The 18,294-nt window shown below is 44.4% G+C and overlaps 1 protein-coding gene across 2 annotated transcripts in view; it reads right to left on the bottom strand.

Annotated features, from left to right (window-relative positions):
* Positions 1 to 18,294, bottom strand: part of MAP1A (methionine aminopeptidase 1A) — a 216,918-nt gene that overhangs the window by 178,916 nt on the left and 19,708 nt on the right. For both annotated transcript variants that reach the window (XM_087376968.1, XM_087376967.1), the window contains exon 2: positions 7,076 to 7,202. In XM_087376968.1, coding sequence (XP_087233094.1) covers positions 7,076 to 7,161 — 86 coding nt within the window. In that variant the 5' untranslated portion in view covers positions 7,162 to 7,202. The remainder of the gene's footprint in view (positions 1 to 7,075; positions 7,203 to 18,294) is intronic.

Genomic DNA, 18,294 nt, shown 5'->3' on the forward strand with positions numbered 1-18,294 from the left:
CTATCATCCCTTATGATATATCTTGCATAAGTTTGGTCTTTTATGGATGCCATGTCACCCCTTTTCCCGGGTTTAAGCAAATCTACTTCTTCTTCTTGAATCCTACAAGCTGAAACTTGTCATGTAGGTCGGTCTCCCAAATGTGATGCAAGTCGTAATGGACAATGCCTCTAATTGTAGGTCCATGGGGGGCATGCTTGATCGGGAGTTTCCCTCAATAGTGTGGACTCCATGTGCTAGTCATTGCCTTGACCTTCTCATGGAGGACATAGGTAAATTGCCGTGGGTAAAGACCATTGAGAGTGACGCTTGCTCCATTGTGAGCTTCATCAACTCAAAAAACAAGCTTCTTGCCATCTTTCGTATCTACTCCGACTTGGAGCTCAAGAAGCCATCAAAGACACGATTTGCTACTATGTGGCTACTTCTTGAGCGGCTCTATGACTGAGCATCCACAGCCCATATCAGGACATTTGTGCCACCAGAGTATGATGAAGGCAATGTTCTTGGTAAGGGTGACTATGTTGAGGGTCTCATAGATCCTCATCATCCTCTAGTGAGAGTGATCATAGTCTTGGATTTGACAGTGATGGGAGTACCTAGAGGCCAGGACCTAGGTCCTAGGCTCTTGCCTGTAGTAGTAAAGCTTTTTGTAAAACTTTTTGCATCTATATTAGACCTTGGTCTCCCTTTTGGTACTGACTACTTTATGCTTCAACTTTCAATAATCAAGTCATGGACATCTTCTAAGCATTGAATGTCCATTCAAGAAAAGTTTGTACTTACTTTAAAACTCTAAAATATATATCTTTTTTTTTTTTGGTATCGAATGTATGCTCAATATTTTTTAGTTCTTTTAGTATCGCACTAATATCGAACGGTACGTATCGAACGTGATCGGACGTGTCAACAATGATGGGGACATAATCAACAAGAAAGTTTTAATGCCATACAACAAGCTGTGGTCTTAGGACTAATGTTAAAAATAGTTGATTGCTAGAAACCGTTGTTCATGAAACTGATGCAAGTGGCATCGCAGTAGGAGCAATTCTCCTCCAAGAAGGAAGGCCAGTAGCCTTTGAAAGCAAGAAGCTTTCTCCCTCTCAACGAAGTTAGCTCTCCAAGAAGGAAGGCCGGGCCCGGTAGTTTCGGACTTAGTCTCCGAATGCGAGCACCTTACGTCGGACCCGTTTCCGAGTCCCAGCCTCCCTTAACGTCTCTGCTGATACAAATTCCCCTTATGCGCAGCTTGTGCCGACACGACCCCTACCCAGGCCGTCCACCGTTTTTCCCCACTTAGCTCCACGCCCCACTGGGCAAGCCCTTAGGCTTCACACACCTTGGTCTGCAGAATCAAACGGGTCTCCAAGACCCACAGGAACGTCCTCCGTGCAACGTCCTGTTCAGCCCACGTTTCTTCCCCAGTTAACGGCCGTTACGTGGGTCGGCACGTTAGACCCCTTCGGGCAATCCCAATGTCCCGGTTCGGTACCCAAACGGTTCACGGTTTATACAATGGTATGGAGAATGCAAATGGCCCTCACCGTTCCCCACTCGCTTTCACGTGCCCTCAACCCGTCCCACGTTTTGCTTTCCTGTGCGTGCGCTTCAACGTGCACCACGAGGACACAACCCACAAGATGGCATGATGACGTTACTGGCAGAGCGGTACTAGATGGAGTGCCAAACGGTCGCAAGAAGCTTTCTCCCTCTCAACGAAATTGGCTAACTCATGAATTAGAGTTGTATGCCGTTGTTCATGCTTTGAAAACATGGAGATATTATTTTATATGAATCAGAGTTTTATGTTGATGTTGATCATGATACTCTGAAACATTTCTGTAAACAAGCTAACTTGAGAGGCCGCCAAGATAGGTGGGCAGAACTCATGCAGGAGTTTAACATGACGATTTGGTACCGAAGAGGGAAAGATAATAAAATTGCTGATGCGTTGTCTCACATTATGCATAATATGAGTTTCACGGTATTAGAGAGTGCTCTATCAAAGAATATAAAGAAGCTAGCTGCTACATGACTCTCAACTTATCTAAAGTATAGCTTGCACTCAATGACAGTGCGGGCAATCTCTATTTCAGCTTGTCTTTGCCACTCCTTCAAGAATGACAATGAATCGGAGCGGCCACCCGTGGCTTGGGCAAGAGTGGCTTGCCTCCTCCTTGATGTATCACTTGTCTTTGTTCTCTCTAATGCCATACCGGAGGACATAGCAGTCGCAACGGAGGCAACGGAGACGGATTGAGAGGCCTCATCCTCCACTTCGGATGAGGAAATGTCCGAGCACACCATCTCCTCTCATGCCATAGAGGTCTTCTTCCTTCGCTTCAAGGGTAAGTACTTTTGACAACAATCTTGAAAAATGTCATCGACAATCCCCGTACATGGTCCAGATTGCCCACCCAACTTACACAAATGGATAAGAAGGTGGGTCACACTACTAGTTTGGATCTTGGGGCATTACTTGCAATGCCACTTGCAAACATTGGACTTCTCTTTCACTCTCTCCGCTCCCCCTCCCGTAGCCTCTCTGGCCCCCCCCCTAGCCTCTTCGCCCCCCTCTCGCAGCCTCTCCGCCCCCCTCTCCCATAGCCTCTCCGCCCCCCCTCTCGTAGTCTCTCCGCCCCTACTCCCGTAGCCTCTCCTAGCTGGGCTGAACCCCCAACCCAACTAGGGGACTAGCTCAGCCAGGGGGTAACAGGAGATATGGCCAGCAAAGCATGGCCCAGCCTACCTTCCTCCTCTTCACATTCTCTCTAACCCCGAGTTAGGCTAAACCCCCAACCTAACTCAAGGGTTAGATTAAGCCAGGGGGGTTCATCATACAGCCAACTATGGATTGACCTACCCTCTCCTCCAAGTCCCCCTCAACCCCCTCAACTCCTTCAACATCCATCAAGACTCGGTACTCTGCAGTTGCAGCCATGACACCCTCTCCATACGCACGGAATTACCAACAAGAAGGCTCAAAACGGCCCATCCTCGGGCAACAGAATCAGATTTTTTATCTACAACAGGCAATGAGAGAGCTACGATTGGAGATGGCAAAAGTCAAGGCCCGACTTCACATCTTGGAAGGGCCTGGTAAGCAGGCAGTAATTGATGAGGCTGTAAAATCTTGTAAGGATTCCCCCCCTACCCCGCAGCTAGTCTCTACAGTCAAAGATCTTGTTCACACTGAAGTACAAACTGCTAGGAAGGAAGTGTTTGTGGAAGTTGACAACAAAGCAAGTAAGTCTGATATCCAGCAGAGATTAAAGAACACGAAGCTAGATGTGATAATGCGCTGAAGATTAGAATAGGGTGGCTCCCAAAAGATTGGTACAAAGAGGAGGATACATATAGTGAAATATTGACAAAGATCAAATCAAGTTTGCCCAACATCGAATGGGTGAATGATGATGAGCAGGATGATGACGACTCCAGGCCAGCTTCTATTTTGCACCATAGAGGTCATGCAATCCTTACACTGAAATCAAAAGATACGTGGATCAAGCTCCTTCGACAATCTTACAAGCTGAAGGGCACCAAAGTATGGATAGCAGAGGAGCTTACACAAAATCAACTCAAGATTAAGGCAACTGAATTAGCTAAAGTCAGGGCTGCCAGAAAGGATGAAAAATGGGTAGTTTACCGTGAAGGGGTAGCATTAATCAGAGATTTTAAATCAAAACCATAAGCCTCTCAGTCTTAAACTGATGTATGGTTGTTTACTCCCCAGAATATCATGTAGGTACTCTAAATAATTGGGGTTGCTTTTTGCACTCCTTGGGAGCTGCCATGTGCCCTCCCTAAAGCAGATGTACTAGAGGGTTTCTTGCTGTCCCATAGACCTTTTGGTCTCCAGTGCACGTTAATAGACTTTCTTTCTTTCTTTCTTTCTCTCAAAGTAAGCACAATGCAAGGAAGAAGGCTTCATGAATATTGCGGAAGAGAGGGAGGGAGAGAGAGAGAGAGAGATGAGGAGGGAGAAGGACGGAGAGGCTTCAATCTTGCTGCTTGGAAAAAGGGAGAGAGATGGAGATGGAGGAGGAGAGAGATGGAGATGGAGAGGAGCTTGATGGAGAGGCCAAAGGGAGATGGAGAGGAGCTTGATGGAGAGGGAGAGAGAGAGAGAGAGAGAGAGCTTGATGGAGAGGCCCAAGGGAGATGGAGAAGAGCTTGATGGAGAGGGAGAGGGAGTGGGAGATGGAGATGGAGGGGGAGCTTGATGGAGAGGGAGATGGAGATGGAGGGAGAGCTTGATGGAGAGGCGCAAGAGAGAGCTTCATGGAGAGAGAGAGAGCTTGAAGAAGAGGGAGCTTGATGGAGATGGAGAAGTGAAGGAGAAGTGATGGAGGAGGGGGATGAAGAAAGACCTTGATGGAGATGGAGGGGAAGCTTGATGGAGAGGGAGGGGGAGAGGGAGAGGAAGAGAGAGATGGAGATGGAGAGGAAGAGGGAGATGGAGGGGTAAGAGATAGAGAGGGATCTTCTTGGAGGTTGGAGGGAGAGGGAGGGAGAGGGAGATGGAGAGGTGGGCAGCGGGTTGCTTGATGGCTAGGGAGATGGAGAGAAAAGAGTACTTGGTGGAGAGGGGGAGGGGTGAGAGGTTATATATGCAGGTTTGGAGGAGAGGCTGGCCCCAAACGGTCAAAAACGGGCCCTAATCAGTCGAAACCCTAAAAACACAGTCGAACGTACGGATCGTTCCGTACATCAAACGTAGACAACCCTGGTCCCCATAAAAAATATACTTTATTCGAGGTTAGATTAGTCAATGGCGATACTATCTCAGAATACCCTTTGATATGCCTTCATTAAAATTGGACAAATCCCAAGAATGATCGCAAAGCGGTCAAACCCTCAGGGATAGGCCAAGTTAGTATCGCGGCCACTTTCTTTGGATCCATTTCCACCCCCTCAGGAGTAATAAGGAATCCTAAATATTCAAGTCTCACCATGCACAATATAGTTTTCTTTTTATTTACATACAGACTGCTTTTCTCAAAATACTAAACACTATTTTTAAGTGTTCGTGATGCTCAGTAATACATTTGCTGAAAACAAGAATGTCGTCAATAAAATGTACTACAAACTTCCCGATATACGGGCGTAATAAATCGTTCATAAGCATGACGAATGTAGCTAGAGCATTGGTAAGTCCAAACGGCATTACCAAAAACTAATAATGTCCAAACTTGCTTCTAAAAGCGGTCTTGTGCACATCCTCGGCTCTAATGCGAATCTAATGGTAGCCACACTTAAGATCTATCTTACTCAAAATTATGGCTCCATGTAATGCATCTAGCAAATCATCGATCCGAGCCATCGGATACCTATGCTTAACACTGTTCTTATTTAGTGCTCTGTAATCTATACAGAGGCGAAAGTATCGTCTTTCTTTTTCTTCGATATCACTGGCAAAGCAAAAGATGAGAAACTCGGCTGAATCTGCCCCAGCTTGAGGTATTCTTCGAGTTGTCTTTGTACCTCCGCTTCTTTTGCAAAACTTAATCTATAGGGAGGTCTATTTACAAGTTTTGCCACTCGGTTTACTTCAATTTTATGCTGAACATTCCGCTCTGGAGGTAATCCATAAGGCAACTCATCCCTAAAACAATCAAAGAACTCCTCTACTATTTGATCAACCAACTTGGCCATCTTCCCATCTTGGGTAACATCAGTGCTAGCCGAAGGACCATCAATCGGCTCAACCGATGCTCTCCAAAGAAACAAAAACTCTTCTTGAGTTTTTTGAACTTCCATTACGGAAACTAAAGGTCCTTGAGGCAAATCCCTTTCACCTCGTAAAACATACAACGTATCATTCATCTTAAACTGATAAATGTGCTTTTTCCAATCAATGGCTGGATTCTTCCTAGAATGCCAAGGGCTATATCGGAGTGATGAGCAAACGACGATTAGGTAATTAGCAGAGCAACAATCGCTTCCTTTCATCCCGATGACTGGCTCACCATCAACGAGATCTCCTGTGGGACAACTTAAAGACCTACACATTCCTTGATTACGAATCTTTTCTCCGATTCATTTATTCACACGAGAAAAAACGCCTTGGCTGCTACTGACGCCATAGATCAACCCGTCAACCCTAAACTAGTCCTCTGCTTGCAGTCATGCCATACAAAATAGTCGCCGCTACCCAGGCCGATCTACAAGACTACAAGTTCTACCAAACCGATACAGGAATCCTCCACATGCTCCCTTCCTTGCACAATTCTACAGTTAGATTACGATCCCGTGACACAAAGAACCATCGAGACCTCTTTGTACATTTCTTCTTGCCAGTTCACACAAATATGCTGGCGATCTGCACCCACATGACCCACCAACACAACTCCCTCGATCACTCTGCTCTGATACCAAATGAAACGATGGAAACTACAAACACCAATTCCATCCTGGTGATCACGGGCGATGGCACTGAGATGAACCTCCCAGCCTATCTCTGTGTCAGCAAGCTCACGAGAATTCACACACATTAAGGCTCTTGCATGCCAATCCACAAAGCCCACAAATCCCCAGATGGATCTAGTCTGCCACATGTCATCATTCTAGGATACTCTTAAATGCATCATTTACCCCTCTCTTGGGATCACATTAAATTCATTTTCCCCTAGGCACATTTACACATTTAATGCATTTAAGACCATCTAGTCCGTGCCATGTCACCCTCATCAAGGACCTTGACATTGATTCCTTTGACCATTTGCATGAAACGCTAATACGACAATTGGTCTTTTAAAGGAAAATGTCCACTGATCCCTCCAAGGTCATGTTATCTCAGCTTGAGCATGACAAATTAAGATGCTCATTCTACTCATGAGGCAAGAAGATGGACAGAGCATAATCAATATATACCTCGCACATGAGCTTATTATGTCCTCAGCCTTAAACTTACTCCCAAATATACTACGAAAAACCCTCACGCATCTAATAACATTGAACCGAAATCCTAATACATCCTCAAAACAGAACACAAAGACAAAGAAAATCAATAGCCATCCATAAAATAACCAAAAACATCAAAACAAACACATGATTAGGTTGAAGGACATACTGAAGTCGTGAAGGCTTGCTGCAACGTGAACAAGCTAACTGTGAATCACTAGCAAACCCTGTAGAGGAGTCGTCCATGTGTGTCATTATACCTCCTATTTATTACTAGGACATCATCACTTCACCCTCTGCCAAAGGGGAAAATATTTGTAAGGAATTGTGTTAAACCAAGGAATTCATATATCTTGAAATGGCACGAATGGGCGTTTTAGAATATGTTCAATCCTATAAATTAATAATTGTTCCAAACAAAGGTAAGGAAGAACAAAATAGAAATTTAAAGAAGGAGCGTGTACATATGTGTATGTGTGTTTCTACACACGTGCACGCACATGCGTGGGGCACCACATATTTCTGGTGTACAAAGTTAAATTATAAAACGAACAACAATGTGCAAGCCATAGAGGGTAGATTACCTTTTCAAGTCTCCCCTATCCTAATCCATGTTTACATTCAAGCATGTGGCTAGAAAAGTTCCTAGAGCTTGTAGTAGTAGCTATTAGAGATTTATAGTGAATGGGCCATGCTTGCTAGGCCAAGCCAAACCACTATTTACAGTGCAAAATAATATTGATATGGTCCTACTCCATGTATGTGCATAAGCATGTATGAAAAACTCAACGTGAATGTAGACCACGACAAGTTTTTCAACGTGAATGTAGACCACGACACTCTGAATTATTTCTATAAACAACCTGATTTGAGAGGCCGCCAAGCTAGATGGATAGAGCTCATGCAAAAGTTTAATATGAAGATGCAATACTGAAGAGAGAAGTAGAACAAGGTTGTTGATGCGTTGTCATGCATTATGCATAATACGAGTTTCACGACATTAGAGAATATTTTGATGACCGACATTAGGTGTAGGCCATCTTCTGGTGGTTCTAGTGATGCCCTATAGGCCATGGTATGTGCCTTGTAGGCATAAATGTAGGCACTTGTAGTGTTAGTGCCTTTTAGGCCACATAGGACACTTAGTCCTATGTGACACCTAGGACACTTAGTCCTATGTGACACCTAGGACACTTAGTCCTAGGTCTAGGTACAAGTACCTTGTACTCCTATTTTTCATTATCCTAGTTTTGACGGCTAAGACGCATGCGACTCTTTGCTACCTGCACTCTCTCTCTCTCTTTCATTCGATCCTACAATGGTATCAGAGCTGAGGTAGAGTCGTCTCCTGCTCATCGGATTTGTACCAGTCGTACCTCCGTACGTATCTGCGCTTACCTCCGTACGTATCTGCGCCACCGTACGTTGGATCCCGTACACAGTACATGTTACGTACATGCGTCGTACGTCCGTACTGCGCCGTATTGTGCTCCATTGCACTTGTGTTCCGTACATGTCACGTACCTGCATTCCGTACAGATAGCATACTCTGCATTTCGTACCTGAGCAGTTGTACAACTCCATACCTGCACTGCGTACTTGTCCGTACAGGGTACCGTACTGATCTCCGTACCTGCATTCCGTACAATCAGTGTACTATGCATCCATACAATTATACGCTCATCGTACGTTGTACCTGCGTTGTACCTGCTTCGAGATTTGGTACAACCTTTACACGTGTGAAATCACTTGCAGAGTATTCTCAAAATTTGGGGCTTTTGAGGGCTTTTGCTCTACTTATCTTCCTTCTACTATTTGAAATCTTCTCAAGCCATTTCAACAGCTTGGAAAGCCTACATTTTGAGGTCCATACTTTGGGATAGGTGCACTTTTGCAGTCATTTTGTGGACAGCAAGTCCTAATTCTGCAGTTGCAAGCCTTGAGGCCTTTTTTTTTTTTTGGGATTTGGTTTGCAATTTCTCTTTTGATTGCAATACATTGGGACATATTGGAGAACATTGAGTCACATTTGTAGGACATTGAGTCAGATTTTTCGGACATTGAGTCTTTTTTGCAGGACATTGAGTCAGATTTGCATACATTGGGTCACATTTGCAAAAAATTTCAGCAAAATTTGGGGCTTTTCTGCATTTGCCCTCTTTTTGGCCTATTTGCCCTCAATAAATTTGGGGCTTTTGCCAGATTTGCTATTTTGCCTGTCACAGTCACATTTGGGTCAAATCTGCATTTGCCCTTTGATTTGGGTCAGAAATTTGCAGATATTTGTTGTCATTTTTTGGACAGCCAGCTTTTTGCAATGATAGCCTTGAGGCTTTTGGGTTTTCAGGTCTTTTTCAGGGTATCACATTTGCTATGGCTGGGAACAATCAAGATTTATTTGGAGTTCTTCGTGCATTTGCCCTCTTTTGGGCCTATTTGCTCTCAATAAATTTGGGGCTTTTGCCAGATTTACTATTTTTTGAAGTGAACATTGCCTGCACAGTCACATTTGGGTCAGATCTGCATTTGCCCTTTGATTTGGGTCAGAAATTTGCAGATATTTGTTATCATTTTTTGGACAGCCAACTTTTTGCAGTGATAGCCTTGAGGCTTTTGGGTTTTCAGGGTATCACATTTGCTATGGCTGGGAACAATCAAGATTTATTTGGAGTTCTTTGTGAAGATGATAAGTTGGATGGCACCAACTATCCGATGTGGTCTTATCTCATGAAACATATTCTTGTTGCAAAGCATTTGTGGAATATTGTTTCTGGGGCTGATCTAGAGGCCAGCCAATGCTACAGTGGTTGCCTCTACTATTGGTCCTTCTGCAGGGGGTACTCCTCCTGATGCCTCTTCCTCTAGCACTCCTGTGGCTGCTCTTCCAACTCAAGAACAGTCAAGATGGGATGCAAGAGATGCAAATGCACATTCATGCATTGCTTTATCATGCAAGAGAATCATTATTCCACACATCCGGTCTTGCAGGACAGCAAAGGATGCTTGGGATAAATTGGCTTCTCTCTATCAAATTCGCAATGAAGCTCGTGTTGCATATTTGAGAAGGCAATTACAGGAAGTCAGTATGAATGAAGGTGAGTCAATGGATGCATACTTGACAAAGGTCAAGGACCTCATGGAACAGCTTGCCAACATTGATGAGGTGGTGCCAAATTCACAACTTGTTAGTACCACATTGAATGGACAGCCAGATACATATCAAGGGTTTGCTACAACCCTTCGATTGATGGCCATGGGTAATCCAGACCACTATTCTTTTGATCAGCTAGTTACTTTGCTTTTGTAGGAAGAGCAAAGTAGAGCTAATAGACAAGCCATTATTCCTTATCATGCATTTGCTTCACAGCAGACAGGAAGAGGCAAGGCTTCCAAGCCTATGGGCAAGCCAAAATCTGCGCATAGCAGCTGCAATTCCTCCCATGCATCTAAAAATACAGCAAATAAGGCAAAGAAGAAAAGATGCAACTATTGTCGCAAGCCTGGACATGACATTTCAGAATGCAGGAAGCGCATTGCTTTAGAGAAAAAGAAAGCAGGATTGACAGGTAATGCCTCTCATGCTATTAAATCCCATAAGCCAGAAGATGCTTCAAATGCACATGCTCTTTAGGATGATTGGGCATGGGCTGTCCATTGCTCATTTGATCCATCCAAAGCTGATGCATTCTTTACTGCTAATGATGGTCAGTCTTGGTACTTTGATAGTGGTGCTTCCAAGCATGTCACATCTTGCAGACAGTTGTTTCATTCTTTAGCTGATGCACCTCGAGGGGGGACTGTTACATGTGCTAATAATGCTTCATATGCTGTAAAAGGAGTTGGAGATGTGCAGCTCACATCCATTTCAAGCCATCCTGTCACTCTAACAAATGTTCTTTTTGTGCCTGGCATTGAAGTCAACTTGATTTCAATTTCAGCAATTGCTACTTCAGGTTTCACAGTGATTTTTTATGGCTACAGATGTCTAGTTTATGATCTTCGTGATGACAATGCCATAGTTCTCACTGGCACTTTGCAAAAAGGGCTTTATCACCTTGATCATCATTCAGCTGCACTTTCTATTGAAGCATTGGCTATTTCAGATTCACAGCTTGCTGAAAGTCATCTTTGGCATGAGAGAATGGGCCATCTCAATTATAGAGCTCTTGCAAAGCTACATTCACAGCAGATGGCAAATGATGTACCTCAGACTCACACAGTTTCCAAACATGTGTGTGAGGGTTGTCTTCTGGGTAAGATGCATCGATTTCCTTTTCAAAAGAATTGTCCAAAACTCTCACAAAGGAAATTGCAGCTAGTACACAGTGATGTCTGTGGCCCAATGAGGACAAATGCCATTGGGGGGTATAAGTATTTCATGACTCTCATTGATGATTTCACAAGATATTGCTGGGTATATCCTTTAAAGGCCAAATCTGAAGTTTTCTTATGCTTTCACAGATGGCTGAAGCATTTCTCTACTCCTTACACTCCTCAGCAGAATCCTGTTTCTGAATGGAGATGGCCAGATGCATGCTTAAGGCCAAGTCTTTGCCCAATAAATTTTGGCTTGATGCAGTAATGTGTGCCAACTATGTGCTGAATAGATCACCTACACGGGCATTGAATACTTTTACACCTTATGAAGCATGGAAAAGTAGGAAGCCTTCACTTTCACACATGAGAGTTTTTGGGTCTCTTGCATATGTTCATGTACCATCTCAGCTGAGACATAAGCTTGATGACAAGGCAATCAAATGCAAATTTATTGGTTACAGCCAAGAGAGCAGAGGGTATCGATTAAATCAACCAAATACTGGGAAGATTATTGTCAGTAGAGATGTAATCTTTGCTGAACATTCAGCTTCTTCTCTTGTGGACTGCAAAGCAAAGCCAGATGTTGACACGTTTGATGCCTTTGAATCTTGGTTACCTCTACCATCATCAGAACAGGATTGTGACCAGCAACATGAGCCTCCTGCAGGCCCTCCACTAAGCAATAATCAGCCACAACCTCATGCTGATTTGCAGGTTTCTCTTCCGGCACAAAATGATCCCACTACTCATGATGAAGTCGTTGAAGAAAGAGCTGTCAATAGACAGCAAAGGCAAGTTCCCAGATGGCTTCTTGATACATTGAGGGACAGCAAACAAGATCAGCCTTTTGCTGCCCGGACAAGATCAGGGAACAGACAGCATGGTCACTTTCTTGAGTTTGCACTCCTTGCTACAGCTTGCAATGAAGAGCCTCTGTGCCATAAAGATGCTTTTGACAGCGAAGAGTAGATGGATGCAATGAGAGCTGAGTTACAATCTATTGCCAAAAATGACACATGGCAATTAGTAGATCTCCCTCCCGGCAAGCATTCCATTGGAACGCAATGGGTCTACAAATTAAAAAGGAAATCTGATGGCAGCATAGATCGATACAAAGCCCGTCTTGTTGCAAAAGGGTATGCCCAACAACAAGGCATTGACTTTGAGGAGACATTTGCTCCCACATCCAGGACTACTACCATTAGATGTGTCATTGCCATTGCAGCCCATCATCATTGGCAAGTGCACCAACTTGACATCAAGACTACTTTTCTTCATGGGGATCTGCAGGAAGAAGTCTATGTCACACAACCTCCTGGCTTTGAGGTTGTTAATTCTGAAAATAAGGTATGCCGGCTTAGAAAAGCCCTTTATGGTTTGAAGCAGGCACCCAGGGCATTGTATGCCAAAATTCATGCACACTTACTATCCCTTGGTTTTCATAATAGTCCCACAAAACCCACTCTTTATGTCCATGGGAGTGGATCTGATTTTTTAGTGCTGATTTTATATGTGGATGATATGCTCATCACGGACCCAGATACTCAGCAAATTGCAGCTTTCAAAGCTGATTTGCAGCAGATTTTTGACATGCCAGACATGGGACGGCTCCATTATTATTTGGGCATTCAGTTTGCTCATGTTGAGGGGGGTATCATGATGTCTCAATCCAAGTATATTGGACAGCTCCTTGATCGTTTTCAGTTTGAGGATTGCAAGCCAATCTCTACTCCAGTGGACCCTGGCTTCAAATTCTCAGCTCATGATGGGAGCCCACCACGTGATATCACTCTTTATTAGCAGGCTATTGGATGCCTTATTTATTTATGTCACACCAGACCTGACTTGCAGTATGCAGTATCTCAGCTCAGCAGATTCATGCACATGCCCAGTTCACAGCATTGGCAGGCAGTGAAGAGAGTCTTCAGATATCTCAGAGGCACTCACGATTTAGCCCTCTTCTATGGTAATCAGGGTTCACTTACCATGCATGCTTACACGGATAGTGACTGGGCACGATGTTCCGACACCAGAGTGTCACATACTGGCAATTGTTTTTTGCTTGGCAATTCATGTATCTCTTGGCTCAACAAGAAGCAACCAACAGTTGCCACATCTAGTTGTGAGGCTGAGTACAAGGCAGCTTTCACCGCTACAGTAGAGTGTGTTTCGCTTCGACAGTTACTTACAGATCTTGGTATTTGCCAAACATCCTCCACTATTGTCTACACTGACAACCAGAGTGCTTTGTCCATTGTGCGTAACCCAGTGTTTCATGCGCGTACCAAGCATATTGAAGTTCACTATCATTATGTTCGGGAGCGGTTGTCAGCAGGAGACATAGAGTTGTCCTATCTTCCCACAGAGGACAACATAGCAGATATGTTTACAAAGGCACTTCCTCATCCCAAGTTCGAAGTCTTCCGACAGGCTTTACACTTGGTTCCCTTTGTTACATGATCTGACATCCCTTGTACATTCATAGGTGGCTATATCCTTTTAGATGAACATGTGCCACCATGACCAGAAAATACCAGGTATTCTGAGACATTTCCAGAGTACTTCAGCCCATCCCATGGAGGGGGTTTGTAGGCCATCTTCTGGTGGTTCTAATGATGCCCTATAGGCCATGGTACGTGCCTTGTAGGCATAAATGTAGGCACTTGTAGTGTTAGTGCCTTTTAGGCCACATAGGGAACTTAGTCCTATGTGACACCTAGGACACTTAGTCCTAGGTCTAGGTACAAGTACCTTGTACTCCTATTTTTCATTATCCTAGTTTTGACGGCTAAGACTCGTGCGACTCTTTGCTACCTGCACTCTCTCTCTCTTTCATTCGATCCTACATTAGCGAAACTCAAAAAATGAACGAGTTTGTCCACAACCTTTGGCCCAAGGGTCATGTGATTAAACCCGAGAAAAAAGATGACCTGGCATCTAGGAAAGGCCAAACTTACACAAGATATACTATAGCAGATGGTATGCTAAAGCGTAATGGCAAGGTAGTTATACCTAATCAGAATGATCTTAGGCCAAGGGCCATTCAACAATGCCATGATAGCCCACGTGCGGGACATCCAAGTGTCAAGAAGACATACAATCTCGTGAAGCGAGATTTCTTTTGACCAAAGATGAAAAAGCATATTCATGAATATGTAACGCGATGTTTCTCGTGTCAAGTAAGTAAGGCAGAGTGGGTAAAGCCACTTGGATTTTTACAAGCCTTCAAGATACCGTCTGCGGATGGCAGAGAATTTCCATGGATTTTTTAGTTGGGCTACCTACGACACAGGGTGGATCCTTGTGGTAGTTGACCATCTTACCAAGATGGCTCACTTCATTTCGACTAAGGAGCCTATTAGTGCCCACAAGTTGTGGATTTGTTTATTAAGCATATATTTCATTTGCATGGACTACCCAGATCCATAGTGTCAGACAAAGATATTAAATTTACCACTCAATTTGGACTGCAATGTTTGAGGCACTAAGAACTGAGATAGGAATGAGGAGTAGGGATCATCCTGAAACGAATGGTCAGACAAAGATAAACAACCAAACTTATAGGATATACTAAGAGCGTGTATCATTGAGGCAACATAGTGGTTACCATTATTAGGGTTTGCCTACAATCATAGTAAACATTCTTCTACAAGAATGAGTCTGTTCCGAGTTCAACTATGGTTATCGACGTGCAAACCGAACCAAGGTTGGCATATCTCCAAAGTGCCTAGTGCCACAAATAATGTCATTCAAATGCGGGAGATGCTAGAACTTATGAGAGCAACCAGCAACCTCTACAACAGCCCCTTTCTACTCTTCCTGCAGCAACCTCTACAAGCAACTCTTTCTGCTCCTTTTGCAACAGCTCTCCTACAAGCCAATTCTCCACTCAGTCCTACAACAGCACATCCCCCTATGAAATCTTGTACTCTCCCTTATGAAATGCTACTACCTCCTCTATAGCAAATTTACATTGTCTTTTGCATAGCTTTTTGAAATCGCATTAAAGAACTAGACTGCTAAATCAAAATCTTATTTTCCAACATTGGCTAAGAGATATTGATATCAATGTGGAAGTAGTGGTAAATGTGCACACATCTTCCCTGAAGATTGGAGAGCCCACCCTAGCTAGGCTATCCTTTGAGACAGTGTTTATCTATATAGATAGACTTACTAGTCAGCCTTGAACTTCATTTCATGTTTTGAACATAGCCCGAAGTCCTTTCTAGTTTGGTCCAAAGTTTGGAAGTTGTTAATATGATTTCTATTTTGCAGGCTAATCTATGAAGTAGAGCAATATTCCGACATCTTATGCAAAGCAATGTTTCTCCTTCCCCATCAAGAAAGCATGGAGAGGATTCACAATGACCTGTTTTATACACTTACCAATGGATTTATACAACCGCTCAACATGCAAGTCCCGATAGGTCTTTTCGGGATTGCAGAAAGAAGAAGGCGGATCAAAAAACAAGAAGTCCGACTCAAATTTAGAGGGTATCACAAAAGCCAAGGCTAATGTGGTAGTCGCAGAACTGTTCTTGGTGACATCTCCAGGAGTTACTGAGGTCAAATATGCTGACCTAGAAACCACATTGATGATGTGTGACATTAAGATGTGGGTCGACGGGGAGTCAGAGACCTTTGTGAAGGTGAAGGACAGCATGGAGTGCTTGGAATTTTCCAGATACGTGGCTGTTGATACTAACACAAGGGTGGATTCCATGGAGTGCCCTAGGGTTTCTTGTTCAGATGGTTGCTGTAATTCAGAAGGGGGCAGTACACAATTGCACAAGTTTTTGGTATGTGCCTCAATGAGATGCATGGTTTGCTTTCAGAGCAAGCATACAAGCAGTACGACGATCTAGTATGTACTTGATGTTCTTAAATTAAGCTTTTATAGCATGTTGTGGAGAGAATATGCTCTTCATATGTATTAGGTAATGCGAGATTTGAAGGGAATGGGCCTTCTTCGAAGGCAGCAGGGGAAGTGTAGATGCTTCTTCAAATCTCGGACACAGATTGCTAGGAGGTGTACTGAAGCCAGAAGAGTACCTGCTTGAGAGCTCAGTGAAAGTTCGTGGTCCAAGTTAGCTGGAAATATTCTTGGGATTTCATTTCTCGAGGTGGTTCTTTTGTTACGGACCTTGCCAAAGGAAGGACAAGTTGAGACAAACCCTTAGAGCATGGTGCCTGGAAGACATGAAGTTGTTCACTCATTATGAGGGGGACAACTGAAAGATCGTGGCATCTAGATTGCTCGAGTTCGAAGGCGGGAGCGGGACTTAAGGTGGTGGTGCCAGGATGTGATACCAGAAATGGACCTGTGTACCAGGATGGTGTGCAGAAGCGGAAGCGTACCTGGTGGAGCAAGACCCAATGGATGAAAAGCCAGGAAAAGATTTCCAAAGAACACCGACTAGGGAGTTACTGGAGCATCGTCATCGACGTGTTGGCATTGGGCCTAGATGTGTCAGTGAGAGGGGGTGGGGGAAAGGTCACCTCCCCATCTGTAAGCCCCCATATGAGGAGAGCATGGGGAGGGTGGGAACTGATGGAAGACCACATGGGCAGCATCATGGTTGCCATGTGGGCAAGGATCAGAGAAAGAAAAGAGCCTTCTGGGAACCCGGAACAGTACGGAACAGATCCGCCATGAGCAGCAGCCTGTACGGCTCTTTTGGAAGGTCAGCAGGGCCCTGGAGAGACAGGAACAGGTAGCAAAGGGCGAGATCAGAGGCGCCTGGTTAGAGTAGCACTAGGTGCTAGTTCGGGGCTGTCTGGAGTTCCAGACAGACGCGGACAGAGGTGCAACACGACGGATCAGACCAGCAGAGGGAGTCGGCTACATGAAGAGGCTGATTGGGCTGGTTGGAGCCAGCCAACCAGGCCTTATGTAGGGCAGACCAAGGGGCTGGGACACTGCCTTGAAGTGAAAGCTAAAGCCCTAGAAGTAGGGGCCAAAGGCCCTAGTTATGAGAGCTCTTAAAGGGGGTTTTGCAGCAGACTGGGCATATATAAAGAGGCCATTGGGCCTCATTCATTCATCCAACAGTTCAGCAGAAAGAGGAGCAGACAGGAGCAGCCTGAATGCATTCCCTTGGGCCTCATCTTGGAGGTGAAGGAGAGTTGAAGGTGTGCTGCAGACTGAGCTCCCTAGGGGCTGGACCTTGGCTGTCTTCTAGGGCAGAGGAGCAGACAGGAGCAGCCTGAATGCATTCCCTTGGGCCTCATCTTGGAGGTGAAGGAGAGTTGAAGGTGTGCTGCAGACTGAGCTCCCTAGGGGCTGGATCCTGGCTGTCTTCTAGGGCAGCCAGGTGTTGTGATCCGGACGGGTCTACATACGCTCGAGGTGGAGCACGCGGGCTCAAGTCCAGAGATATCCAGCAGAGAGTAGAAGTACATTGAGGTAAGATTAAAGGACCACGCTCTGGTGGGACTTTGGATCTCTCTCTCTTCTGTTGTGTCCATAATTTTGGACGGAAATGTATTGTTTTGGTAGCTTCTATATCTGGCTGGATTATTGTCTATTGATGAGTCTGCACATCTAGGTGATGCACATAGTTTAAGAAGTTTGTGAATCCACTCCCCATACACACTGTGTGAGCGCTTGGGCTATTCTATCAGTCTTCTGCTATGCGTACCCTCTATTGCTCGATTTCTAACACTCAGATCATGCACAATCCGATGGCAGTACAGAAAAGGTCAACTGGTTGGTTGAAGATATGCTTTGTGCATATGTTTCTAAGAGACAGTCTTCATGGGAAGACTATCTCCCCATGATAGAATGTGCTTATAACAGTGCAAAGCATTTAAGTACGGGTTACAATCCTTTTATGCTTATGTACAGGTTTCAACCTAAGTCACTAGTTATGGTTGGGTTCAAGGGAATAAACAATGATGCTACAAGGACATTCTTGCAATATATGCAAGAAATGTTGCAGTTTGCCAAGGAGTGAGTCTATTAGAAGTGCCCAGGATCAGGATAGATTTTATGCTAATAGACATCCTTCACCCAGAGAGTACGTTGATGGAATGATGGTATATTTATGTATTCCCAAGGAATCCAAGAGC

The sequence above is a fragment of the Dipteris shenzhenensis genome, chromosome 7 (assembly GCF_047967505.1).
Source record: "Dipteris shenzhenensis isolate YYH24624 ecotype China chromosome 7, Dip_SZ_1.0, whole genome shotgun sequence".
Taxonomy (NCBI): domain Eukaryota; kingdom Viridiplantae; phylum Streptophyta; class Polypodiopsida; order Gleicheniales; family Dipteridaceae; genus Dipteris; species Dipteris shenzhenensis.